Source organism: Mus caroli, unplaced genomic scaffold, assembly GCF_978045245.1.
Source record: "Mus caroli unplaced genomic scaffold, Mus_caroli_1 scaffold_17, whole genome shotgun sequence".
Taxonomy (NCBI): domain Eukaryota; kingdom Metazoa; phylum Chordata; class Mammalia; order Rodentia; family Muridae; genus Mus; species Mus caroli.
In genome coordinates, this window is record NW_028227272.1 from 89,273,037 (window position 1) to 89,299,829 (window position 26,793).

The following is a 26,793-nucleotide window of genomic DNA, read 5'->3' on the forward strand; positions in this document are numbered from 1 at the left end:
CTCCTTCTGCAGCGGGACTTGGTAATGTGTAAGGGTTACCCAGGTGGTACTGATTTTGAAGGCATGAAGGGGTCATGCAGAGCAGCTGAGGCTAAGCACTGTGAGAGGCCATGGAAGGCCATTGGTGAAGGTGCAGCCTCAGTTGTAATTGAAGGCCCAGGACTGAAGGGGTCATGCAGTGTTTTGGAGATGCCAGTACCATGAGATGACCACCAAGAGCAGCAGCAGCAGTGGAGTACAGGCATCTGGAGCCCAGAGGACGACGTGTGTGCTACAAAGGGCATGGCTGGAGAAGTGACCCAAGCCCTTGGAGGAGCCCAGAAGATCGTGAGTTGGATCCCAGACGTTGGACAGTTGGAGATTGATTTTTGCTTTGATTGTGACTGTGCCCTGATATTTTCCCTCTTGAAGGAAGAAACTGTTTTAGTGGAGCCCACAGTTAAGAGACTTTTAATTGTTAAAAGAGATGGATATTTTAAAGAGATTCAAATTTTAAGAATATGTAAAGACTGTGGGACTTTTAAAGTTATTTAGATCTTGGGGATGAATAAGAATGTAAGGGTTGAGGCTTACTAGTGATGTGTTTGTGTGTCAAGTTGACAAGGGGTCAATTGTACTGGCTATTTTTGTGTCAACTTGACACAGCTGAGTTATCACAGAGAAAGGAGCTTCAGTTGAGGAAATGCCTCCATGAGATCCAACTGTAAGACATTTTCTCAATTAGTGATCAAGGGGGAAAGGCCCCTGTGGGTGGGACCATCCCTGGGCTGGTAGTCTTGGGTTCTATAAGAGAGCAGGCTGAGCAAGCCAGGGGAGGCAAGCCAGTAAAGAACATCCCTCCATGGCCTCTGCATCAGCTCCTGCTCCCTGACCTGTTTGAGTTCCAGTCCTGACTTCCTTTGGTGATGAACAGCAGCATGGAAGTGTAAGCCGAATAAACCCTTTCCTCCCCAACTTGCTTCTTGGTCATGATGTTTGTGCAGGAATAGAAACCCTGACTAAGACAGGAGTGATGCTATTGGAAGATGTGGCCTTCTTGGAGTAGGTGTGGCTTTGCGGGAGGAAGTGTGTTGCTAGGGGTGGGCTTTGAGTTTTAGAAGCCCAAGCCAGGCCCAGTGTCACTCTCTCTTCCTGCTGCCTGTGGATCCAGAGGTAGAACTCTCAGCTACTCTCCTGCACCGTGTGTGTCTGCCTGCATGCTGCCATGCTTCCCGCCATGACAACAATGGTCTGAACCTCTCAACTATGAGCCAGCCCTCAATTAAGTGTTTTTGTTATTGTCACGGTCACGGTGTCCTCTCACGGCCACAGAAGTGCCAAGACAGCCATCTGTACAATCAAAGGGCGAGCTGCACTCAACACCCCCAAACTCAGGCGTGTCGCACCAGGGTCTGCGCAGTGACAGCTGAAGAGACCAAGGAGACATAAATACTGATCATACCAAGTGCCCTCAAGGATTTTAGATCTCAGAGCACGTGTGAAGTAGAGAAAAGTCCACCCAAATTGGCAAAGGGAAATGCTGTACTTCAGTGGGCAGAGTGAGATGTCATTCACAGCTTCACAGCAGTGGTTGACCGAAGAGCCATTCTGGTTCTGACTCCTTGAGCCCGGGGCTTCTCTTATAAGGAAGAGAGTCTCTGCATAATGTGGTCCGGTTAAGAATGGTAGGATGTAAGGATAACGGCATACAGACTGTCAGTACAAAGTCGGAAGAGTGGACTCAGAGGAGAGGAAGGTGCTGAGGCTGCTGGCCTGTAGGGCAAATGGCAGGAGAACCGGGAGGGTTGGGTGAGCTCAGACCCCAGAATCTCAGGAACCTGAGATCAGCAGGAGTCAAGCCTCCCCCCATCCACTCCTGTACCTGCTCTGAAACATGTAACCATGACACCCCACTGAGAGGACCATGGCAGTCAGGTAAGGAAAGGACCTGTCCCTCTTCATGCAGATAGAGCATCAGCAACACCTCAAACAGAGCCAACAGGAGACACTTACCCCTAAATCCCACCCCACTCCTCAATGTTTATAAAGTCCCCGCTCACATGGAATAAAGCACACAAGACATTTCCCCGAGGATCGTCTGAGACTGTTTTTACTGAGCTGTCACGCTTGGGAAACATTCATCGCTAGACCTTGGATCTGCCTAGCTGGCCAGGTTCACGCTGCCGACCCCGTGGCACCTGCCACTGGTGCTGCCACTGTGGCTGTCGCTATCGATGCTGCCGTAGCTGACCATTCACAGGAAGAGACTTCTGCTACCTGCCCTGCGCAGGCCTCCCAAACCTCACTTTTCTTCTAAGGCCTTTAACACTTCCAGCACTCCTGGCTAGACCAGAGCCCTGTGGAACCTATTCGTCTGGTTCTGCTTCTTGGACAACAGATGACACTAGCCAAGGGTAAGTGGGCCATCAGAACCTGGGAGACACTTGTGGCAGCCTTCCCTAGAGCCCCCGTTAGTACGGCCATGCTGCTTACAGCTTGATTCACACCAGTGAGACTGATGTCTCTCTCCCAATAGCCAGCATAGCAAAGAGTGGATTGCTGCTTCCAGCCACCAAATATGCAGTCCTCTGATACAGCAGCCACCAGCTCACACAGCACGGTGTAAGAGTTGGATCTGCAACAGGTGAACTTTGTAGGTCCAAGTGATAGGCAGTTTGGGGTGTGGTACCCTTTAGATAAGATGCATGTTAAATCCCCTTTTCTCCAACTTGAGAAAACTGCAGAACCCACCGCTTACTCCTGAAGAGTATTAAAGCTCCGGATGGCTCTGTTCATCCCACAGCCTCTTTCTGAATAACACAGGAAGATTCCAGAGAGGCGGAGGACAAGATTGGAATATGGAGCATTCTGCATTTGGCAGCGGCCTGGCTTCGCAACTCCATCCACAGTCAAATCCATCGGGAGCTGGTGGACATCTTCATACGCTAGTTTTTTTATCAGACTTGTCTTTAGAGCTTTTTTTTTTCTTCCAGGTTCAGCAAAACTGAAGACCAAGTAGAGTTCTTGTGCCCTTTCTGCTCCTGCCTCGTGGCTGTCCATATTTTCCTGTGTAGGTTGTCATTTTATGCACCCCAGAGTAACTACGTCTGTGGTGAAGTTATTGCTTGAGCATACATGAGGAAGAAGGCGCTTTGTGGTCGGTTTCACAGGCATCGGGCTTTTCCTGTAGCAGACATGCAAGCACAGATCTTTCCGGCCCACAGCAGGGCCCCTGGGCCTTGAGCAGGGTATTGTGCCAACTGCAGTAGCTCAGCTCAGAGGCCTGAGATAAACGCCGTGGCAGCCTTTGGACTCTCCAGATGGGATTCTTGTAGGTTGGATATGTGGGTTCCATCGCCCTCCCATCCCCCACTTGACCTAAAACCCCTTGAACCTTTGACGTCTCCATGGCTCCTTTTTGTGGCCCCACCCATTTGCCTTGGACATATGGTGCGGTTTGACCACCTCGCAGCTGCCTCTCACCACCACTACCTCACAGAGGGATAGCCCCGGCTGGACCACTGTATGCACGTGTCTCTTGCTCATGGCAAGGCGGATGCTTGTGGATTATTTAACCTGAAGTTTATTGGCTTAGTATTTAATTCAGAGTGTTCTTTTGTTGTTGTTGTTGTTGTTCTCTTTTCTTCTTAGACCTACATTTTGATCACACATCCTTTAATCCTGCCCGCCAGTACCCTCCACTGTGCCAGAGTCTTCCCAATCCTCCCATACACGTGGCCCTCAGGGTAGCCATCACAAGATGAGAGCTGATACCCTGTACTTATCAACAAACTTTAATGGAGCCTCTGTCAACCCCAGGACTTTGCTGGTAGCCCTCAAGAACCTCCCAGTTGAGGCAGTGATCCCTCAAGGTCACCCCTAGAGTGGTTTTGGTGATGGCGAGTCAGAATCAGACTCCACAGTTAGCAGCAAAGACCATACAGCTCAGGGCTTTGTGGAACAGATGCCCTTAAGAAAACTTGGCAAGATAATAGTTCTCCCACCTGCGCACCTTGTTGGTTATGGCCTTCCACTTGGTCAGGTTAACCCTTTCAATCCCTTTGCTTATTAAGTCACTCAAGAGTATGTATCGATAAGTGTAGACGTTGTCAACAGACTGCAGACAAAACTCCTTCCGGTTGTTTATGATAAACCATTTGATGGAAGACCAGGCTGAGTCTAAGGGGTTCAGATAATTATAGTGGGGAGGCAGAGAGATGAGTTCATGGCCGTAGGACTTGGCCACTCCCAGGGAACACGCGATGCTTGTTAAATTAATGCTTGTTGGGACATAGGCCTGGGCCTCCCCCTCCTTGTCTGTCTTTGGCTTCATCTCATCTTGCTGCCTTCTCCCTTTGACCACGATGGCACACTTGCCATAGGCCCTCTTCACAACGTCACAGAACTCCAAGAACAGGCTGTCTTCCTTCTTGATGCACAGGTCATCTCTCAGGAACATGCGATATTTCCAAGGCACCCATCCTTGACTGCCCCCAGCATGTAGAATACACCACGATGGTGTGTGAATGTAATAGCTCTCACTAAAGTCCTCCCCAGTGACAAGAGTTTCTGGGATCTCAGTTTCCCCAAAATACACGGTCTTGTATCCGTTGTGTTGCAGCGATCTCAGAGCGTTGAGATACTGAAGGCACTGTCTTCTCTTGGTGCTGTCAAACTGACTTCTGGTAAAGATGTTTTTCAGAAGACAGTTTGTGAAGCGAGCCATGGGGCTCCCCGAGTGGCTCACATTTTCCCACCTGGGGAGTTCTGGGAGGGGGAGAAGGATGACCTCACAAAGGGACATCTCACCTCACAAACGGACATCTCACCTCACAAACGGACATCTCACCTCACAAACGGACATCTTACCTCACAAACGGACATCTCACCTCACAAAGGGACATCTCACCTCACAAAGGGACATCTCACCTCACAAACGGACATCTTACCTCACAAACGGACATCTCACCTCACAAAGGGACATCTCACCTCACAAACGGACATCTCACCTCACAAACGGACATCTTACCTCACAAACGGACATCTCACCTCACAAAGGGACATCTCACCTCACAAACGGACATCTCACCTCACAAACGGACATCTCACCTCACAAACGGACATCTCACCTCACAAACGGACATCTCACCTTACAAACGGACATCTCACCTCACAAACGGACATCTCACCTCACAAACGGACATCATCTCACGGCTGTACCATAGCTACGAGTCAGGGGCAGAACAGCATGAGGCACGTGCTCAGAACTCTTCACCACAGAAAACGCCACCCAGTGTCACTCCTGGAACAGATCTTTTTATGGTGGTCAGGTTTCTGGTTCCTTTTCATTTGGACTATGGAGATGGATGGATATTCTACCCATCTATTTATTTCCAAGGTATTTACTGTGTACCTTCTGTGAATCAGACATTGTGCAGTGTGCTGGGGGGTATTCATGATGTGTTTAGGAAGGCCTGGGGTGTGTGTGTTGTGGGGGTGCCTGTGCACATGTGTAAACTGTGCCACCTGCCTGTCTACCTTTACAGCAATGGTTGAAGGGAAATAGGATGAATGTTGAAGGAATTGGTTGAATGGTTTACAGGCGGCTGAAGGGAAATCTGATGTGGCAGAGAGTAAAAGAGGCAGGCTGTGTGCCTGTCCCTCAGAGGGACTGCCGTTAATGGAGATGATTCAGTACATTATCTGAAAAACATCTGATTTGCTATAATTTTTTGAGACCACGTCTTGCTCTGCAACCCTGAGTGGCTCAGTATTTGGCCTTAATGATCCTCCTGCCTAGGCCATTTAAGTTCTGGGATTACAGACACGCACCATACTGAGTAGCGTTTCCGTTTGATACTTGGAGAAAATAGCAGTTTGCTTCACTTCCTCTCCTCTTTATTACTTTAATTTCCTTTGTATTGTTTCCCCTTTAATCAAAGCTAAAGGTAGTTCACAGATGCGCCTAAGTGGATCTTCCGAATGGCAGTGCAGCTAAAATGATTTGCCTGGTTCTTTACTTCTCTGTCGAATAAATGGGAATCTCCTCCCTTTACCCTGATCCACCAGGGCTTTCTTGGGACTCAGGCAAACCCAGGCTATCACCATAGCCAAGTTCACACGAAGTGTGCAGTTACCAGACATCCTCTCCAGAGGCCACAGACAGCAGCTTCCAGTTTGTGTCTTGTGGCCATCTTCTCTGGAGACATTTCTTTAGCAGTCTAAAACAGTTTTCAGATCAGATTTGACGTAGATACAAACTCTGTAGCCAGAGAGCTCAGAAGCCGTTGACGGTCCCATAGTCCCCCGAGTGCTTGGGAGTGGTGGTGGGGCCATAGTTCCCTCTCCTGCCTGGAGGGACCTGACCAGCCGAGGCTGCAAGGAGAGCGGCCTTGCAGTGATGCCAGTGTCGATGGCACCTCCTGTTCTCCTGTGAGAGGTCATGGACCTGAGAAACTCGTCTAGAAGTGCAGGGGAATCCGCATGCTGTGTTTGTGTTTGAACAGCGTGCATATTTGATTATATTTCCACACAGCAAACACTGACAACGCTTACCTGGAGGAAGAGAGGGTGGGGGAAACTCCCAGGATGCATCCCGCTCTCTGCTGTTATTTAGTCTTGGCAAATGTGCACATTTATATTCAAAATGCAATATAAACAGCAAAGCAAATAACAAGCACAAAACAATATCTAAATAATGCAAACAACACAAATTGATAAACTAAATTGTTTTCTTTTTTCCCATGTCAGTAACAAAATCTCACAGACCGAAACAGCGTAGCTGGGAAAAACAAAAAACAAACAAACAAAACCAAGATAGACTAAGGGACAGAAGAGGGGTTTACCCAGAAGCAAACCCACACTGCACAACCACCTGATGCTCAACAAGGTGCCCAAAACACATCGGCAAAAGGACAGCCCCTTCAGCAAAACGTGCTGTGGGACTGGATAGCCACCTGTGGAAGGACAAGGTGGTCCCTGTCTCTTGCCCTGTATAAAAGTTAATCTGTGTCTGTGTGTCTGTCTGTGTCTGTCTGTGTCTGTGTCTGTGTGTGCATGCGTGCATACTCTAATGCTTAAACTTATGACCCTAATTAAGACCTGAAAGTTTAAAATGAATACTTTAAGATTCGGATTCAGGAAAGGACTTTCTGAAAATGACCAGTACCTCAGGAAATTATTGTAAGAACTGACAAATGAGATTGCATGAATTTAAAAGCTTCTTCTGTGTGGAAAAACCAGAGAGTAGGGGCAAATCTGTGCTGGGGCTAATAGCTAGAATGCATTAAAGACCGAGAAATTAAACAGCAAAGGATCATCAGAGCAATAACTTGCAGTGTCATTAAATAGCTGTGCCCTGCTCTTCTCCCAGACTCTGGGACCATGAAGCTGATGGGTCTATGGAGTCCCCAGGGTCCAGGAGAGAATTGGGCTAAAGAGATACACAACATGGTGACTGCAGGTCAGCAAGAGTGGCCAGAGGTAGGATTGACCGGCCAGTGAGAATGAGGCTCTATCATGATGTCACAGCTTAAGGGACAGCACTTGCCCAGAGTGAAGTCATTAGGCCTCCCTATGTTTGTTTATACCGTCCACACACATCCTGGTTGCCAAGTCCATGAACTTGCTTGAGGCATAAGCATACTCCCTGGTGGTTTGGGTCTTCTCAGAGCTAGAGGCAGATAGGAAATGTTTCACAGTGGCTTGGCTGCCCTTAAACTCACAGAGATCCTCCTGCCTCCTCTACCCCCTTCTCCCCACCCCCACTCCCATGCCCCCACCCCCCCAGTGCTGGGATTAAAGTCCTGAGCCACCACCACTGCCTGGATAAAGAATTTCTTTATAAAGAATGCTGTCTTTAGAAAAACAAGCATGGAGTCTCACTAAGAGGAAAACAGAGGGGGCCCTTGGCCTCTCCCTGTGTTTGCTTTGTAAATGGGATGATGGTGTTTGTTTCAATAACACGGGGCACAGGGCTTGATTGATAGGTGGCAGGTAAAGAGGCCAGAGCCACTGCCAGTACTAATGTGCTCAAAACATTGTTTCCAGCACTAACCAACTCGAAACATTGTTTCCCTGTCACTAGCAGCTGGGCTTTTATGGTGATCATATGCGGCAGTCATTTCTCATTGGAAGTATCACATTTGGGGAGACTGGAGAGATCCAGTAGACAGGCAGACAGGTAGGCAGGCAGACAGACAGACAGACAGACAGAGGCACACACACACACTCAGGGGTGGAGAGGGCAGGGCTATATGCTGAGTTATAAGTTGGCTTTGTCCTCAGGATGCCTCTCTCCCTTCTTGCCCTGGCTAGCAGATGAGAAAGCCAGACCCTCTAGGGGTAGGATAATGCCACCAGAAAGCCGTGAGTGAAAGTCGTGCCATCCTGATCTCTGCTTCAATCCCCTCTTGAGTTCCTACCCTGGCTTTCCTCAGTGGTGGGCTCTGAGCTGGCAGTGCAAGCCCTAATAGACCCCCTCCTTCCCAAGTCGTGTTGGTCACGGGGGTTTATCATCACAACAGAAAGCAAGCCAGGGCAGAGGTAACAGACATCACAGCGCTTCAGAACCTGATAGCCTTGGCCCTAAAACATTTGATGGCTATGTGACAGTATACAAGTCTCTTAGCTTCTCTGGGCCTCAGCTTCTGTGAACCTCTGTGGAGGCTGTGAGAGGGTGGTTAAGGATGGCGTGTGTAAACATACCAGCACTCTATAAGATCCCTCCCTCTATAAAGGTTCAATGATTGCCAATGCAGATTTCATGGCCCCTGCTCCTTTTCTAACCAACCCTGCATTGGGTTCATGTGTTCAGTCCTCCAGAGGATCCCTGCCAACTCCTGCTCTGGGCTTAGACCAAACAGTGCATCCTGTCACAGTGCTGCTGGGTCCAAGGCGTATCTGTGCTGTGGTTTTTCGAGAAGTGTCCTCACAAACTCACATTTTATATGTTTTGGTCCCTGGATGGTGGCACATTTTGCACATGGTATAAAGTTAGGAGTGTGGCTAATTGGAGGAAGTGGTCCCTAGATGTGTGCTTTGAAGGTTTCGCCTGGTTCCCAGTCCCCCTCCCCCAGTCTTTCTGCATCCTGCCTGCCAGGAGGGGAATACATGCTCTCCCCAGCTGCTGCCGTTAGGACTGTCTGTCCAAGTGCTTAGAACCAAGCAACTCTGGCTGAACCCTCTGCAACTGGGATTCCTAATTAGTCTTTTTCTCCTTTACGTTATTCTTTCTAGGTATTTTGCTCATAGCTACGCAGAGCTAACTACAGTGGCCTGTGTCCTACATGTACCTATAGAGCTTGGGGTTCTTTTCTGGACTTCTGGAGACTTAGGCTCTGAGGGGTCAGACTTTGTTCTGCCCCCTTGGGGGATGATCAGCCTTCACCCCTTGACATAGAAATCTTGTCTGGCCCTAGTGGGAGGCAGCACGTGGGATCTCTGGGGCCTCTGTTTTATGTGTGGTTCTACTAATTAACTTTCTAGTGTACTCCATGTGACATTTAAGTCAAGGTGGTAGGACAAGGACCTGCCTGGCCTTGGAGAGAAGGCATCTCTTTGATGACTATGTACTGATGAGAGACTCTGACATGTCCATCCCTAAACAGACATTGGTGGCCATGCGTGTGAAAGGCAGGTGATGATGGGGTTTTATACCCTGGGTCAAACAGCCCAGCATCCTCCTGGAAAGTGACAGTTTCAGAGTTAACATTCTCCAGAGAACTCTAGGGTTTGTGTGCACACGGACAGCAAGCTCAACAGCCCACATTGCTGGCCGTTTCCGCTGTGTTAAATCTTCAGGAGCATCCACTTATGATGTGAATGCAGACATTGGATGGCGTGTCTCGTTTTCTAACCTGTCCTATGTCATATCAATCAGTTTTCTCAATCCTGTTGTACTGACTAGTTTTGTGTCAACTTGACACAGGCTGGAGTTATCACAGAGAAAGGAGCTTCAGTTGGGGAAATGCCTCTACAAGATCCAGCTGTGAGACATTTTCTCAGTTAGTGATCAAGGGGGTAAGGCCCCTTGTGGGTGGTTGTCCCGAGCTAGTTTCTCACCAGCAAGAACACACTCAGACAACCAGATTCTTCTGCAGCAAGCTTTATTGCTTCATTAGGAGGAAGACCCCGAGCCCCGGAAAATGGTGCTGCTTATATACACCTTGGAGTGTCGTGTCAGCACCTGATTTGTTGCTTGCCAATCGCCTCATTGCTATGCCCCGGAATGGGCAGTGACTTGGCATGAATTCACTCTTGCACCTGCGCACATTGCTTGTTTACCAGTTAGGCACAGCAAAAGCCGGCGCTATCTTGTAATGGCGATTGCTCACGTCTCTCCACAGGTGGTGCCATCCCGGGGCTAGTTGTCCTGGGTTCTATAAGAGAGCAGGCTAAGCAAGCCAGGGGAAACAAGCCAGTAAAGAACATCCCCCCATGGCCTCTGCATCAGCTCCTGCTTCCTGCCCTGCTTGAGTTTCAGTCCTGACTTCCTTTAGTGATGAACAGCTGTATGGAAGTGTAAGCTGAATAAACCCTTTCCTCCCCCAACCTGCTTCTTGGTCATGATGTTTGTGCAGGAATAGAAACCCCGACTAAGACACCACCTGTTTAATTTGCTACAGAACATCTCATGCATACTTTCCTGACAGAGTTTGTAGCCCGTAGCACATTCTCTGTGCGGCCCACACTGATGTCACCCCCTGCCATGTTTGAAGACTAACTGGGGTGTCCATATGCTATGGACTCCCCAGAACCAAGAAAGGCTATGGTCTCATGTAATCCACTCTGACTTCTCATTCTGTAGGTACTAAATGCTGAGTCCCTGAGAAGACTTATACCACACCCCTAACTTCTGGCCAGGATTACCTGCCTCTGCCTCCCCACTGCTCCTCTGAGATCCCGTGTGTGTGTGTGTGTGTGTGTGTGTGTGTGTGTACGTACATACACCACAGATATATGTGTGTGTGTGTGTATACATATAGAGACACACATAGCTGTGTAGATATAGATTGAATTATATGTGTGTGTGCATGTGCATGCATGTGTGTGCTTGTATGTGTACACAGGAAAGTAGAGAAAAGCTATGGGAGAGGATGTGAAGGTCTAAAGAGAGAGAGACAAGAAAAGGTCACACTGTGTGTGACATGAAGGCAGAGGGGACACTTCAGGGAGGGACCAGCAAGAGAAGAGCAGGGACCAAGAGAGCATTCACAAAAACGTAGTATAACAATGTATGGAAATACAGTAGTTAAGTCTGAAGTCTAACTAAAACTCAATTTAAAAAGCAAAGGGGTGACTTGCCACATTCTGATAATCACGAGGTCCTAACTCCATCAGCACCATTGCTGCCCTCGACGCCGCCTCACTAGAAGCCTTAGCTGTGCCCACAGTCTCCACACCATCACCACTGCGACACACCGCCACTTCCAGGTGTGCTTTCCATTTCAAAGTGCACTCACATACACGCTCTCACTGGAGCACGTCCACATGGCATGACTGGCTGGCAGCACTCTTCCCGTGTGACCTAGAAACCCATCTATGCTCAGAGAAGTGCAGCAATAAATTCCCAGACATCCAAACAGGGCTGAACATGCCCGGCCCAGAGTCTGGAACACCTGAATCAAAAAATGAATGCTTTTTTCAGAGAATCAGACTCTTCTAGAAAAACAATGAAGAATTCTTAGCTTCTACTATGAACAACTTTCGTCCTAAATTCAATGGACAAAGTCACTTCTGGGGACAGACCATATCAGCTCCCACATATTCCAGGTGACTGGCTCTCAAATGTGTATGCAATCCCTAGAAGTCGATGCTATTCCTGAGCATCCCACCCCAAGATCAGCCTTCATCCCATGACAAGAAGCCATCCTTTTGCCCCAGGTCAGGAGTATCCTGAATCCATCTGAGAACCCTGGTCCCTCCAACCTGTGGATTCAACTGTCTCCTCTGATCACACCAGAAACACCTGGCAACAGCATCTGGTGACTGTCACTACTCCTTCACCTGTTGAGACTCCATCACCTGAAGACAGCAGCTGGTGACTGCTGACACCCCGTTGTCACCTGAAGACAAGCTGCTTGTGGTTTGTCCACACTCTGATAGCCCGAAGTGTCCATGACCAGAGATGCTTACCCTGCCCTATTCCAGGACTGGGTTCTTTTCTCAAGATCACAGGCAGGCCCCAAACTGCCTCCCAGTACTGGTCTGGAGGCCTTGACCTTCAGGGGACCACCTGGGCTCCCACGTGGAGCCTGCCGTCTTCACATGTTGGCTCCAGGCTGAGCTGCTGAGGCTGAAGGGCGGCGGCGTTGCTGATGATCAGTGACGGACAATGGGCCATCTTGTTCCGAAACTCTTTCCTTTTGAGCTCAGTAGTTAAGTTTGAGTAGTAAACATCCTCCAAGGACCTCTCAGTTTTCCCGAGAATGTTGCTGGCCAGCCGGAAGAGGAAGATCAGCCCGTAGATGCCGATGATGGTGAGGATGTACCAGGCGGCGCTGGTTGCATCCAGCAGCCTCAGGGTCCTGGCAGAGCCAGTGCTGTTCTTCCCCTCCACGGGGTCATGCAGGAGGGAGCTGGACTGGGTCTGGTTGAAGGCTTCTTGGGGTATCCACTTGATTGCTATGAAACAGAAAGGCCCAGGTGAGACAAAGTGCCTAGGTTAAGAAGGTAGACACATAACCAAACCATCAAGAGGTGAGTGCCCGGGACAGCTTACGGAAGCTTTGTGTGTCCGACAGGCAAGAACCCACCAACACACACACCACCTCCTTTTCAAAATGTAACAGTTTAAAACACTAAGTTTTTGAATAGTTAATATAACATCATCAAATATAGCCATATTTAAAATTGTTTGAATGTGTTTGCATGCCAGAAAACCAAAGTGCAGGAGACCAGAGAGATAGCTCAGCAGATAAGAATGCTTTTTAATTCTTGCAGAGGGTGTGAATTCAGTTCCCAGCACCCGTGTCAGTGGCTCACAACCACCCGTAACTCCAGCTCCTGGGACCTATGGCCTCTTCTGGTCTTCACGACACCTTCATACTTGTGCACAAAGATGCAAGCATCAACACGTAGTTAAAAGCTTTTTTTTTTTTTTTAATCAAACTACAAATGATTTCTTACCAGCGTTCTGGCCTACAAGAAAGACACAAAAAAGTCTAAAATCTCAGAGGAAAAATATGCAATGGGATCAGAGGGAAAGGGCTTCACTGTAATGGAGAATGTCAGCATGAGGCGGTGTGAGTCCAAACCAAGTCGACATTTTCCCATCTACTGGTTTGTCAATATACAGAGTTCGAGAATTCCCCATGTGTGGGGTAATGAGATCCTGTTATCATTCGCGGGTCGAGGGTAAATCTGTTCTACCAATGTGAAGGGCTCCTTAGCAGGCTCTCCTGACCTTCATGGTGACCTTACCGCTTGGATCCTGACACTTGTCCTGAGCAACCTGTCCTACGGGCTCTCCAGACAGGGCTGCAGTATAAAATCAGGCCCCTGGATCTGTGGGTCCCACATCCCAGAGCTTTAGCCAGCCATAGAAAGGAAGTGTTTGCAAAAGGAAGCACAAGCCTGCCCTGACCACCAGGGACCCTTCTCCTGCCTTTATTCCCTAAGCAGGATGTACTGACTAGTTTTGTGTCAACTTGACACAGCTAGAGTTATCACAGAGAAAGGAGCTTCAGTTGAGGAAATGCCTCCATGGGATCCAGTTGTGGGGCATTTTCTCAATTAGTGATCAAGGGGGAAAGGCCCCTTGTGGGTGGGACCATCTCTGGGCTGGTAGTCTTGGTTCTATAATAGAGCAGGCTGAGCAAGCCAGGGGAAGCAAGCCAGTAAAGAACATCCCTCCATGGCCTCTGCATCAGCTCCTGCTTCCTGACCTGCTTGAGTCCCAGTCCTGACTTCCTTTGGTGATGAACAGCAATGTGGAAGTGTAAGCTGAATAAACCCTTTCCTCCCCAACTTGCTTCTTGGTCATGATGTTTGTGCAGGAATAGAAACCCTGACTAAGACACAGGACAATGTGACAACCATATACGCAGCATTTACAATAGGTTTCAGCAGAAATAATGTAAAGATAATCAAAACACACAGGAGAACATGCACAGGGCATTTTCAAATTGTATGCTCTTTTACATAAATGACCTAAGCTAAAACCATAAAGTGGGTGCCTGTGGGTGCTTTGGATTCGCCTGTAGTTTATGAGTATATATATTTAACCAGCTTCCCTTTCCTATAGCAAGTACCCGAGGTAAATGAATCTATAAAGAGCAAAGGCCATTTGGTCTCAGAGATCCAGAGGTCTCACCCCATGGTCGCTTGGTCCCACTGCTTCTGCGTCTGTGGCAGAGCAACAAACCATGGATAGAGTGTGTACTGGAGGAAGCTGCTCTCCATGGTGGCCAAGAGATAGAAGTGGCCGCTGGACGCCCAGAGTCCCCTCTAAGGTCACTCCTCCAAAGACCTAATGTCCTTCTGCTAGCTCCCACTGCTCCCAGCAGCACTGATGACCATTCATCCAAGCACAGCCATATGATGTAAGTGGGAGAGTCCACAGGAAATGGGCACTGCTTGTCACCCCTAGAGAAGGGACCTGGGCAGGGGCTGGACTCTCCGCAGCATGCCCATTTGTACGCTTGGTGTTAGACAACACGTGCTTTTTTTTTTTTTTAATCAATTTTAAAAAGGGAAGAATACAAGTTGTCTTTTCTGATCTCCTTTCTGCTGGCCCTGGGTAAAGACACTGTGCCCTTGTCTGGCGAGGAGATTAAGATCTCAGCTGCTGTTTAACTCAAAACTGTTCCGTACTGAGGGAGCCAGGGAAGGCATGTCCCGGTGACGTTGTTGATTTCACCTTAGCCTGAGGGTCCAGCACTCGGGCTTGCCAGCAGCTCACTGAACAGTCGCCAATGGCTCTCTCACTTTTTCTAAAGCGAGGCATCGGAGTCTCGTTCCTTGGCAGCGTGAGTGACTAACCTTACTCACTTTGGATAAAGGATGACTTACATGTGAATCTCCAAGTCATGAGTGTCAAAGCTCAGGGCCCGTGAGATTAGAGTCACGTGGCTTAAGCTCGCAGAAGCATTTCAACCCCTACACCACCGCCAGTGGAATGGATTGAGACACTGGAGGAACACGAAGAGGAACTCTCACAATTACTATTATTTTTTAAATAGCAAATCAACCCCATAAGGATTAGTGCCAGAGAACTTATTTAAACTTATAATAGATGCAGAAACTTACAGAGCTTTCTAGAAATTGCTAGAATGCTGTTAAATATTCAAGCACCGAATAATATACACCCAACTAAGGACTCCATACATTCAATTGCTTTAAAACCAGCCCGATCCCAACACGAAAGAAGCTAACTGTATGGCTGATGACAAAACTGTGCGCTTTGTCGATGTAGAGGCGAGAGTAGGCACCATTGTATTTTAAAGGATAAACGCATCCTGTGGCAGAGGTGTGCCCTCCGATGCCTCTTACTTAATGACCTGGAATAAACAAGGTGAGCCAGAGCCGCCTGTCTCACTACTCACATTCCATGGTGGGGCTTGACCTTGACTCTCCGGAGGCAAATTCAAGATGCTGCTGGAGAGGAGAAGGGAGAGAGAAGAGGGGAGAGGAGAGGGGAGAGGGGAAAGAGGAGAGGAGAGGAGAGGGGAAGGTGACAGGTCTCCTTCCTGCAGGTGACAGCCCCAGTGTGCCCAGACAGCACCAGCTTCTAACCTGAAACCCCAAACAGTGCAGAACTTAGAGCTGCAAGGAGGGTGGAGGAACCTCTCTCTCTCTTCAGCTGACCTGAAGAGACAGCACTGCTCGGCTATGGCCTGTTATAAAGGTCCAAATCAAAGGAGTTTCTTCTTTGAGGGGGGAAAAACAAAAAAGCAGACTTAGGAAGTCTCTAGCTCTCCTTGGGGCACCTGGAAGCCTGTGGTGCCAGGGTGCTGTCTTTCAAACTGGCTGGCCAGCTCTAAGACTGGATGGCTCCTGTTCTGCACCTGGTGCGGGTGTGGCCAAGGAACAGGGAACTCAATGGCCAAGAGTCACCAGCTTCCTCACTGATCATCTCCTGGATCAAGACGCACAGCAGGAAGGGCCAGGCCAATGTGGAGAGTCTCCTGGGAGGACCTGGTGGGTGCACTGGCCAGGGTTCTCAGGAGAAGCAAAACTGAGAGAGTGAATGTAAGTAGCAAAAGATTTTAGAACCCAGAAAAGCTTAGTAATCCGTCTGAGAGCTGATTTCCCAGGGTGGGGGTGGGGGTGGGGCATCAAATGCCCAGACGATGAACTTCCCTAGTAAGAAATAAAGAAGGAACAAATACAAACGTAATGACTGAAGGATACAAGAGTTACATGGAAAAGCTGAGCACACACAAAGCTAAGGAAACTCCAATAAGAAAATCAATGAAACAGAATCACGAGTGGTTTACAGATTGTAGGACCCCACAACTGAAAGAGCTTCACTCTGGCATCAAAACAGGCAGACAGACCGATGGAACCAGATAGTTTTGAAACAGGCTAAAGGTATCTGGGAGATATTACAAAGGGAAGAGCAGATCTTACACTGGTGGAGAAAAGAATTCCCAGCCGTGGATGGGGCACAGGGGCGATGTCTGCAAAAGGAAAATCTCGCTAGGCAAGGCTGGTTCCCCATGGAAAGAGAGTCGGTGGATCCAACAAGGCTTAGAGGTAACAGCTACAGGGGAGCAAGAACAAACACAAAAATCTCCTGTGAGTGTTCGTGCGTGTGTGTGTGTGTGCGCGGCATTGTGTGTCCTGTGCGCATGTATACAGGTGTGAGTGTGCGTGTGGGTGCGTATGTGTGTGTGTGTGTGTTCCTTTATATTATTGCAGATCTAGTGACCTTTTCAAACATGGTACGAAAGTTAAGGAAGGTGATCCAGAGAGAGGGAGGAACACACACACGCACATGCACACACATACACACGCATGCACACACAGACACACATACACACACATACACTCGAACACACACCACACACACATGCACACACACATACCACACACACACAAACACACACCACACACACACCACACACAACACCACACACACCACACACACACATACACACACACACATACCACACACACACATCCACACACACACATCCACACACACACATCCACACACACACACACACACCACGCACACACCACACGCACACACCACATGCACACACACATGCACACCACACACACACCACACGCACACACACATATGCACACACACACCCCACACCACACCCACACACATCAGAAAGAGACAAAGATACACACAGAAAGAGAGTCGCATACACACACGAGAGATTCACACACACAAAGACAGAGAGAGAGGGAGAGAAAGAGAAAGAGGGATCAATTCCACAAGAACTAAAAGTTCCTTCATGGAAAATATTATCCAGAGTGAAGAATGATAAATGATAAGAACATGAGGGGGGAAATGGCCGAGATTAAGTTGCCCAGTTTTTAAATATTCAGAAGGCTTTCAACACTGAGCACATCTTAGCAGAAAGAAGATTTAAGGATATGAACACTAGTCACAGGAAAGTAAAGATAAAAGTCTTTCTCTCTCTCCTCCCTCCTCCCTCCCTCCCTCCCTACTCCCTCCCTATGTGTTGGGGAGACCTTGCACATGCTAAGCAGATGCTCTCACACTGAGCTAAGCCTTCAACCTCCACGATGCCCTTTCTACAGATAATAGCAACATAAATGCTGATGAAAACGTACAGGTATTTCACTGCTTGTAGCTGAGAAAGGTGCAGCATTCAGAACCTTGTCCACACAGCACAGCAGCTCATGGAAGCCGCCTGTTATCATTACCATCATCAAGGATGGTGGGTATATCACAGTTTACAGCACACACACCTTCCAGCCCGTCACACATCTCCTGGAAATTTAGGATATTGGGTCTGGACGTGTTTAAGAGACCTTGGTGCAAATGTGGCTACTGTCCCATTGTTAGTAACAACAGCCAAAGACTGGAGACCACTTAAATGTCCATCAAGAGAGAACCAGGCTGAGAGGCGAGTATACCCCACACAACCAGCTCCTTTGCAGGTATTAAGAGAACAGGGAGGATGCTGGGCACTGAGGAACAATCTTCAGTATATTGCTTAGGAAGAGGAAAAAATAAGCATGATGCAGGTTGGTGTGGGCTAGACCACTGCTTGCATACAAACACTGGATGTTCTTGTATGTGCAAAAGTATCCTTGAAGAAGAGAGACCTCCTATCAGTGCTACCTGCAGACCACAAGCTTTCAAATGGCTTGTTTGTTTTTACCCTCTGTTTATTAGCCAGTGAAAAGGAGAGTCTGTTTTTTAAGATGAAGAGTTTGTAACTAGCATGTTAGCACTCGCAGGGATTCGGCTTTTCTGCGAATGCGGCAAATTCTTGATTTTAGGCATTAATCTGATCCCCCTAACCTTCTGTCTGTGTGCCTGATTTGCATTTTCTTGTCGGAATGTCCTGTGTAAGCAACATTCTATCCCCAGAAAGAGAATTAAGAGGCAGCAAAGTAAGCCATGCACGCAGCTTGCCTAGATTGGAATTCTTGCACCCCTGAGCTAGGTCATAGCCATGAATGCTGCCCCGTGTGGTGAGAATGCGCTATAACAATCAGACCGTTGACACAAGGGCAATGGATTCTCCATGTCCAGCTCACAGTTTCAATTGATGATCTGTTGAGGCAGCCATGCAGGATCTGAGGTGTGTTTTCTATCAAAATAACAATTATTGGATTTTTGTTCTGTTTTGTTTTCATTTTTTCAAGACAGGGTTTCTCTGTGTAGCCCTGGCTGTCCTGGAACTCACTCTGTAGACCAGGCTGGCTTCAAACTCAAAGATATCCACCTGCCTCTGCTCCCCAGTTCTGGGATTAAAGGTGTGTAACCACCACATTCCACTCTCAAAATAACGATTATATATGTGGATTTTACAAATAGACATGCAATAATAATTTCTTTACAAAATTTTTTTGCAATAAAAATAGTTTAAAGACTGAAAAATCCCATGCCTGTGTACCCACATAAGTGCACACACATAAACACCAGCCAGATTCTGATAGTTTATGCTTAAGTGATACATTTTCTGCAAAGGACTGTGGGGTATGTTCAGCCTGGTCCTCCCTCAGTTGGACAGAGTTCCCACGGTGGCTTTCCTGTTGCGTACACAAGAATGTGCATCACATGGCTACCATGAGGCCAGTCCTACATGGCTATGTAGTTAAAAAAAAATCCAGATGGCTCTAAATGACAGGTCAGTACATGTGTTTTCTATAAGGAACAAGATCGTACGTATTTTTTGGAATTGTGTCCCATAGAATCTTTGAGGGGGGCTGTTTTTTGTGTAGGGTGTGGTATTTGTATGTGGATGTGTGGTGTGTGGTGTGTGATATGTGGATAAGTGATATGTGGTGTGTGGATGGGTGATGTGTAATGTGTGGGTGTATGATATGCGATGTGTGGTGTGTAATATGTGGATATGTGATGTGTGGTGTGTAGATGTGTGATGTGTGGTGTGATGTGTGGATGTTATGTGTAGTGTGTAATGTGTGATGTGTAGTGTGTGGATGTATGGTGTGTGGTATGTGATGTGTAGTGTGTAATATGTGGTATGTGTGGATGTGGGTGTGTGAGTGTGTGATAATATGATGTGTGATGTGTGGTGTGTGATATGTGATGTGTGATTTGTGATATATGATATATGATGTGTTGTGTGTGGTGTGTGATGTGTTGTGTGTGATATGTGATATATGGATGTGATGTGCGTGTGTGTACATTCTGTCTTCTTGGATCAGTGCCCACCTTATTTTTCTCAGGTTTCTCATTGGTTGGTGTCAATGTATTTTTTAGCATACTTTATTGTGTTCTGTATCTACCACCCTTGTAACCCTTATTCCACCCAATCCCTCCAGCCCCCAACATTAGGAAGGAAAGAAAGAAGTTTAGAGGGGAAAGGGGATGGAGGCCTCTTTAGACTACTTCCTGCTGGTCATGCTTACCAGGTTCTTTGGGGCAAGTCAGGATATCCAACAATTACAAATGTAGCAGCAGGAACCCACCGCTGCCTCAGCTGCTTCTGCCTCTGCTTCTGCCTCTGCCTCTGCCTCTGCCTCTGCCTCTGCCTCTGCCTCTGCCTCTGCCTCTGCCTCTGCCTCTGCCTCTGCCTCTGCCTCTGCCTCTCTGCCTCTGCCTCTGCCTCTGCCTCTGCCTCTGCCTCTGCCTCTGCCTCTGCCTCTGCCTCTGCCTCTGCCTCTGCCTCTGCCTCTGCCTCTGCCTCTGCCTCTGCCTCTGCCTCTGCCTCTGCCTCTGCCTCTGCCTCTGCCTCTGCCTCTGCCTCTGCCTCTGCCTCTGCCTCTGCCTCTGCCTCTGCCTCTGCCTCTGCCTCTGCCTCTGCCACTGCAGGAGGGAGAGCAGCAGCTGCCATAGCCCTGCTTGGGGCGCTTGCATTTATACCCCCTCAAGAGTCCCCAGAATTAGACTATCTGTATCTGCCAAAAGTCATGCTCCTCCTAGAGCAGGAGACAGTCATAGTCACCTGCTGTGAAGCAACCTCTTATCCTATACCTGGGATTAAAACAAAAACATATTCATGTAACATAGCTGGGTTTTTTAAGGAACCTAGATTCTCACTCCAGGGTGGTCTGGCACTCACTGCTTTAGGTAGGCATTCTGGCTGGCAAGTCCCAAGGATCTACCAGCCTCTCTGCTCCTCAGGGTGGTTATAGGTATGTGGAGGCACCTGGCTTTGACATGAGTGTGGGACCATAAGTTAAGGAAGAAGGACCAAGGGAGCTTCCACCCTGGATACTTCAAACATGAGGACCGCAGGAGCTGGCAACCTCCTCCTGCCCAACCTGGTGAACTAAAGCCGGCTTCCGGACCATCAACGCTCAAAAGGGCTTATCGCCCTGACCGTTATCAGGTTTCTGTCCTTGTCTGACCTTATAAGGTTCCCTCAATACACACACCCTACAGCCCCCTAGTGTGCAAATGAAGTATTGACCAACACCCTACCCTGGCCAGTGGTGCACAGACCTCCCCAGTGACACAAGTACCCCTTTTTCCACCTGGTCCCCCTAATAAACAAACCAGTTCTCTGTCCCGGGTGTTTTCTTTTCCATACTGCATCACTCCCACCCACGCCTGGGTAAGCTTTCCTCTCTCCAGTCCAGCTCAGTGTGCATTGGGCCCCGCTACCCTGCCCCGAGGGAGATGTGGACGCTGGGTGCCACATGACTGCTTAGCATCCAAACTCAGCTCCTCGTGCTTGCCAAGGATTGGACTTGGATTATATGCAAATGAGCGTGCCGGTATCCCAGTAAAACTTCACTGAATACACGTGGCAGGGTACATAGTACCAGAGCGGCCAGAATACAGAAGGCTGGCAGCAGCGAGTCCTCGGGCAGCGCAGGCGACAGGAGCTCTCACTTGGCACTTCTGTGGATACGTGATCATGCAGTCATATAGAAAGACGGCCGTGGTTCTTATAAGGCCAAGCATGTCGTTCTCTGTGACCCGGCAAAGCAGCCCTTAGAACTCACCAGGAGGAACTGAAACCTCTGCTTGCACGAAGTCCGGTGTTCACATAGCTTTAAGTCACCTTAGCACAAACTGGCAGCTGCCAAGATACTTCTGCTGGCAGGAAGTGAATACATAGACCATGGTGCCTTCTGAGGATAGAACACTATTCGGCTTCAGAAATGAAGGAGGGAGGGAGGGCATTTTCAAGCTATGAGAAGACAAAGGAAAGTTAACGCAGTTGCTGACTGAAGTCAATTCAGAAAAGACAATGTGGTGTGTGACTCTGACTGTGACACTGTGGGAAAGACCGAGAAAGGTGGTGAGGTGACAGGGAGGGGTGATTAGGCAGAGCACAGAGCACGGGGGTTGGGGGACTCTGGAATGTAATGGCAGACACATGCCCTAGACTATGACACATAATATCAAAAGTAAGCCTCTTAGGGTTTGAGTCTGAGAGGTCCCCCAGTTATCATTTGAATGCTTGCTCCACAGGTGGTGGCCTTCATGTGGGAGGCTCTGCAGCCATGAGGGTTGGGGCCTAGCTGGTGATAGTAGGTGACAATAGGTGGCCTTTAGATGGCCCAGGTTCCATAGGTCCCGTTTCCTGGCCCCTGGTGCTGTGAAGCGCCTCCTCCACACTCCTGCTTACTCGCCTTCCACACATGACAAATGACATGTTTTGAAAGTGTGAGTCCATGAAGGAGCTGGGGAGGCAGCTTAGTCAGCAAAGTGTCTGCCTTACAAACATGAGGACATCATTTTGATCCCAAGACTATGTAAAATGTGAAAATGCCAGGCATAGGGACATGCGCTTAAAATTTCAGCGCTGGCGAGACTAGAGTGGCTGAGAGGAAAGCTCGGATCATCCAGATCTGAGCTGTGGAGCCTTTCTCTGGGCAGAGCACCAGTGGTCCCTTGTGGAACTGTGAGGTCCTTAGGCTCACAGATATCTTCATAGGGATTGGAAGAACGATGACGTCATCCCTGCAGGGGGGGAAAGGGCTGAGATATCAGCATAAAGGGGCCTCCGAAACTTTCCAGAAAACTGAGTTATGACGCCCAAGTCCCCGCATGGAGAAATTGTCTCAAATCACACCTGGGGAAGGTGTATCCCTTTCTGTACAGTAGGTGCTATCTCCCAAGCACCGTGGTTTATGAGAATGTCAGCCCCACAACAGGGGCTAAAGACTCTCAGAATCTCAGAATCATCTCAGGAACAGCTCAGGACTTTGTGCTTAGAGAAATATCCTCAAAACTGCCACCAGGGGGCAGCCGCATCCAGACGTCCCCAATGCACCTATAGAAATCCAGTATTTCTGGAAATCTGTGCAATTCGAGGCCACTACGTTCCCGGCCTCAATTAGACATGGGGACTTCTGCTCTTGCAGTGACAGCTGCTCTGCTTGTGTCCCTTTCACATTGAGACCCATTTTATGTATCCAGTGGCGGCACGCACAAGAAGGAAACGACCCTGCTCCACACGGAGCATGCGCGCATTCCCTGGGTCGTCATGCCCTCCGGGCTTTTGCTTATCTCCTTTAGCCTGACTTAGTATTTATGTCGCAAGATAGGCCACCTGGCCTGTAGTTTCAAATGACCGGAATCTGACCATTTTTTCAGCCTGTCAGCTGCTTGCTGACACTCGTTCAGACTGTTGAATGAAAAGTGTCATGAGGGGACCCACGTCCAGGTTCAAGGGAAAAGTTAAGTCGTTTCCAGGAAAATGGATGTACTTGTGTTTAGTGAATCAAATCAGCCTCAGAAACACGAATACTGTAGGTTTCTCTCATTTGTGGTTCCTAGATTCTATAGAGATATGGGTGTGTGCTTGAAGCAAACTGCAAAGCTGTCTGGGGACCAGAGGGGAAGGAAAAGCAGGGCATGGGGGTGGGGGAGCCCACACAAAGTACACATCAAGTTGTGTGAACAAGTCCTTGGGAGTCAGTACTGTGTACAGTGAACATCCACCACTCACATATTATTCAAAGGGGCAAAGTGACAAAAGCATTCTTGTCATTTGCAACCTACCTCTCTGTGGCTTCATCTACTTTTCTGTTTTTCTCTAGTTTTTTTATTTTATTATTTTTATAGTAAATTATTTAGTTTTATCATATTCTTTCCCATCCCCCAATCTCTCCTACATTCACTCCCTACCCAACTAACCTTATGCTTTCTCTCTCAAAAAAAAAGAGAAAAGAAAAAGAACCCCAAATTCCAATCAGACAAAACAAACAAATCAAAAAATGCGAGCACACACACACAAACACATTCACCCAAACACACACACACATACACCACACACACCCCACACGGACACACACAAACACATTCACCCAAACACACACAACACACACACAAACATATACACATATACACAACACCACCCCCACACATACATACACACGCCACACACACATCACGGAGACACACATACTCACACACACACACACAACACACAAACATATACATAACACAAACCACACACACACACCATGTATACACACAAACACACACCACATATACATCACAGAGACACACATACTCACACACACACACACAACACACAAACATATACATACACACACCACACACACACACCATGTATACACACAAACACACACCACACACACACATCACAGAGACACACTTACACACACAAACCACACACACACACCACACACACATACACAAACACACTCACATAACCATACACACACACACCACACACACATACACAAACACACTCACATAACCATACACACACACACCACACACACACAAACACACTCATACAACCACTCACACATACACACCACACACACCAATAACACAAGAATGATGGTAGCAGTAACGATGCTTAACAGTTAAATTAGCGCCAGCATATGAAGACTTCCCAGCTTCTCTCACAAAGGCCAGAATCCCACCATTACTTTGCCTGTTTTCCCCGCTGGCAGCAGATACTAGGCATTAAGCAGCCCCCTGCCTCTTTAAGAAAGCATCTTGGTTTGGCTTGATTGCTGTTTATGTCTTTATAGACCATAACCAAAAGCGACTCGGGGAGGAAGGAGTTTATTTTTCTTACACATCCCATTTACAGCTCATCACCAAGGAAGTCAAGCAGGGCAGGGACCTAGAGGCCAGGACTGGAACAGGAGCCATCCAGGAACACTGCTGACTGTCCTGCCTGCCCTGGGTTCCTCAGCCTGTTCCAGTCTACAGCGTAGGGCCACCTGTCCCTCGGTGGCACTGCCCAGAGAGGACTGGACCTCCTATATTAGTTATTAATCAAGAAAACGCACTGCAGACTTGCCTGGAGATCAGTCTGGTGAGGGCGGTTTTCTCAACTGAGGCTCCTCTTCCCTTGGTTCTGACAAGTTGATTTAAAAAAACAAAATAAAACAAACAAACAAAAAACAACCAGTACCCCGGGAAAGGGGGCTCCATGGATAACCCCCGTCCTCTTCTGGGGCTTGGTCTCCTCACTTGTGATCAGAGGGGCCCCTGATCCTCTCTCCTAACATAGCGCGCTAACACTCTGACCTAGCTCTCCTCAGCAGTCCCATGCTCCGCATTCCTCAAACACAGGTTCCTCTTCCCAAAGCATCACAGTGGTGTGGACACTGCACCCCCGGGCGTGGAGAGATGGCTTAACACAGCGACTCTCAACCTTCTAATATGGTTCCTCATGTTGTGGTAACACCTCCCCCACACACAACCATTATAAAATTATTTCCATTGCTACTTTGAAAATGTACTTTTGCTACTGTTACAAATCGTAATATAAATATCTATGTTTCCAGTGGTCTTAGGGAACTCCTATGAAAGGGTCGTTTGATCCCCCCCCCAGGGGTCATAACCCACAAGTTGAGAACAACTGGCATAACAGTTAAGATCATGGACTCCTCAACAGGGGACCTGGGTTCAGTTCCCAGCACCCACAAGGCAGCTTAGAGCCATCCATAACTCTAGGGGACCTGACACCCACCCCTGGCCTCCACAGGCACCAGGCTCATATGAAGTATAAATACATGCAGGCAAACAGTCATAGCCATAAAGCAGCTCAATATTGTTTTTTTAAAAACAGAGAACACAAGATCATGTTTTAAAAGCTTTAACTTAAAAAAAAAAGTAATACAGCAAAAAGCACAGCTCTAACAAAAATCCTGTATGAAAAACAGGGACAGAATCTATGAAGAGCTGAGAATGGTCTCTGGCTTGGCCCTACCTCTCCATGTGTGTGAGATCGGATGTTACAGTGTAACGGGCAGTGACATTTTGTGGCTCAGTTCATTTCTTACTTGCCTCTTCCCCTCTGCCCTTTAAATTGAGAGGCAGAGACAAGAGGAAGAGATGAGGAGTCTGCAGCAGCCAGAGAGGGTGAGCCCTGCTCTCCAAGGACAGAGACCTCCAAAGCCTGGGGATCTCCCTGCCTTAAAAGGCACAGGAATTCCTGTGGAGAAAGGAGGTCTGTATGCCAGGAATATCAAGGTCACCATGTCACAAGCTAGTCATGAGCACTCTCTCCAAACCTTCCCGTCAGTCTGTGCGACAGGCATCTGTCTGGAGCAGTTTGGCCCACATAGGGGTCACAGATGCAGCAGCCACAGCTCGGGCCAGCAGCTTGTGACCTCTCAAGACAGCAGGAAAAGTATCCACGGGCACCTCGGGGTGGGGAGGATTCGGGCATTCAGGGAATTCAAAGGATTCTGGGACCCAAATAATTCAAGGAGAGTAGCAATTCGGAGGGTGATCCACAACAGGATTCTGATGCGGAGAGTCCTGCCTCCCACCCCCAACACACACACACACACACACACACACACACACGCACATGCACACGCACACGCGCGCACACACACACACAGGATCCCTGCCTTATAGGAAATGAGAGCTTGAGTCAGACCGAGTCAAATGTGTCTACTGAGAGCAGTCAGTGCTATGGGGGTTGCTTTTAATTAGATTGTACTGTGTATTTAAATCTTCTTTATTATTGTTTTATAGTGTATGGTGTGTGTGTGTACACTGTATATCATGTGGAGAACGGAGGACAATTCTCTGAAGTCTGTCTTCTCCTTCCACCCACCATGGGTTCTGGGGATCAAACTGCAGTCCCCTCTCTGTGCCAGGCCATCTTGCTAGCCCAGTGTTCAGCTTTCCAAAACTTGTGTCTCGGTGACTGTTCCATACTCTCCAGGAGTGCCTGGCCGGTGAGCTTTCAAAGTACCATGGTGCGAGAAAGATCCTTGTGTCTTCAGGAGGCA

The 26,793-nt window shown here is 48.3% G+C and overlaps 2 protein-coding genes across 2 annotated transcripts; both read right to left on the reverse strand.

Annotated features, from left to right (window-relative positions):
- Positions 1–3,670: 3,670 nt before the first annotated feature.
- CUNH21orf140 (chromosome unknown C21orf140 homolog) lies at positions 3,671–4,727 on the reverse strand. The gene has a single exon (XM_021184983.3). It carries the CDS (start codon positions 4,703–4,705, stop codon positions 3,950–3,952), a length of 756 nt encoding a protein of 251 aa, XP_021040642.1. The 5' UTR covers positions 4,706–4,727; the 3' UTR covers positions 3,671–3,949.
- Positions 4,728–10,123: 5,396 nt separating this feature from the next.
- Smim34 (small integral membrane protein 34) lies at positions 10,124–15,626 on the reverse strand. The gene is made up of 2 exons (XM_029470711.2): positions 15,525–15,626; positions 10,124–12,603 (listed from the first exon to the last, which is right to left on the reverse strand). Exons 1-2 carry the CDS (start codon positions 15,529–15,531, stop codon positions 12,203–12,205), a joined length of 408 nt encoding a protein of 135 aa, XP_029326571.1. The 5' UTR covers positions 15,532–15,626; the 3' UTR covers positions 10,124–12,202.
- Positions 15,627–26,793: the final 11,167 nt, after the last annotated feature.

Excerpts from the sequence above, each read along its gene's own strand:
- CUNH21orf140 (XM_021184983.3), bottom strand. The coding sequence starts at position 4,705 with ATGGCTCGCTTCACAAACTGTCTTCTGAAAAACATCTTTACCAGAAGT.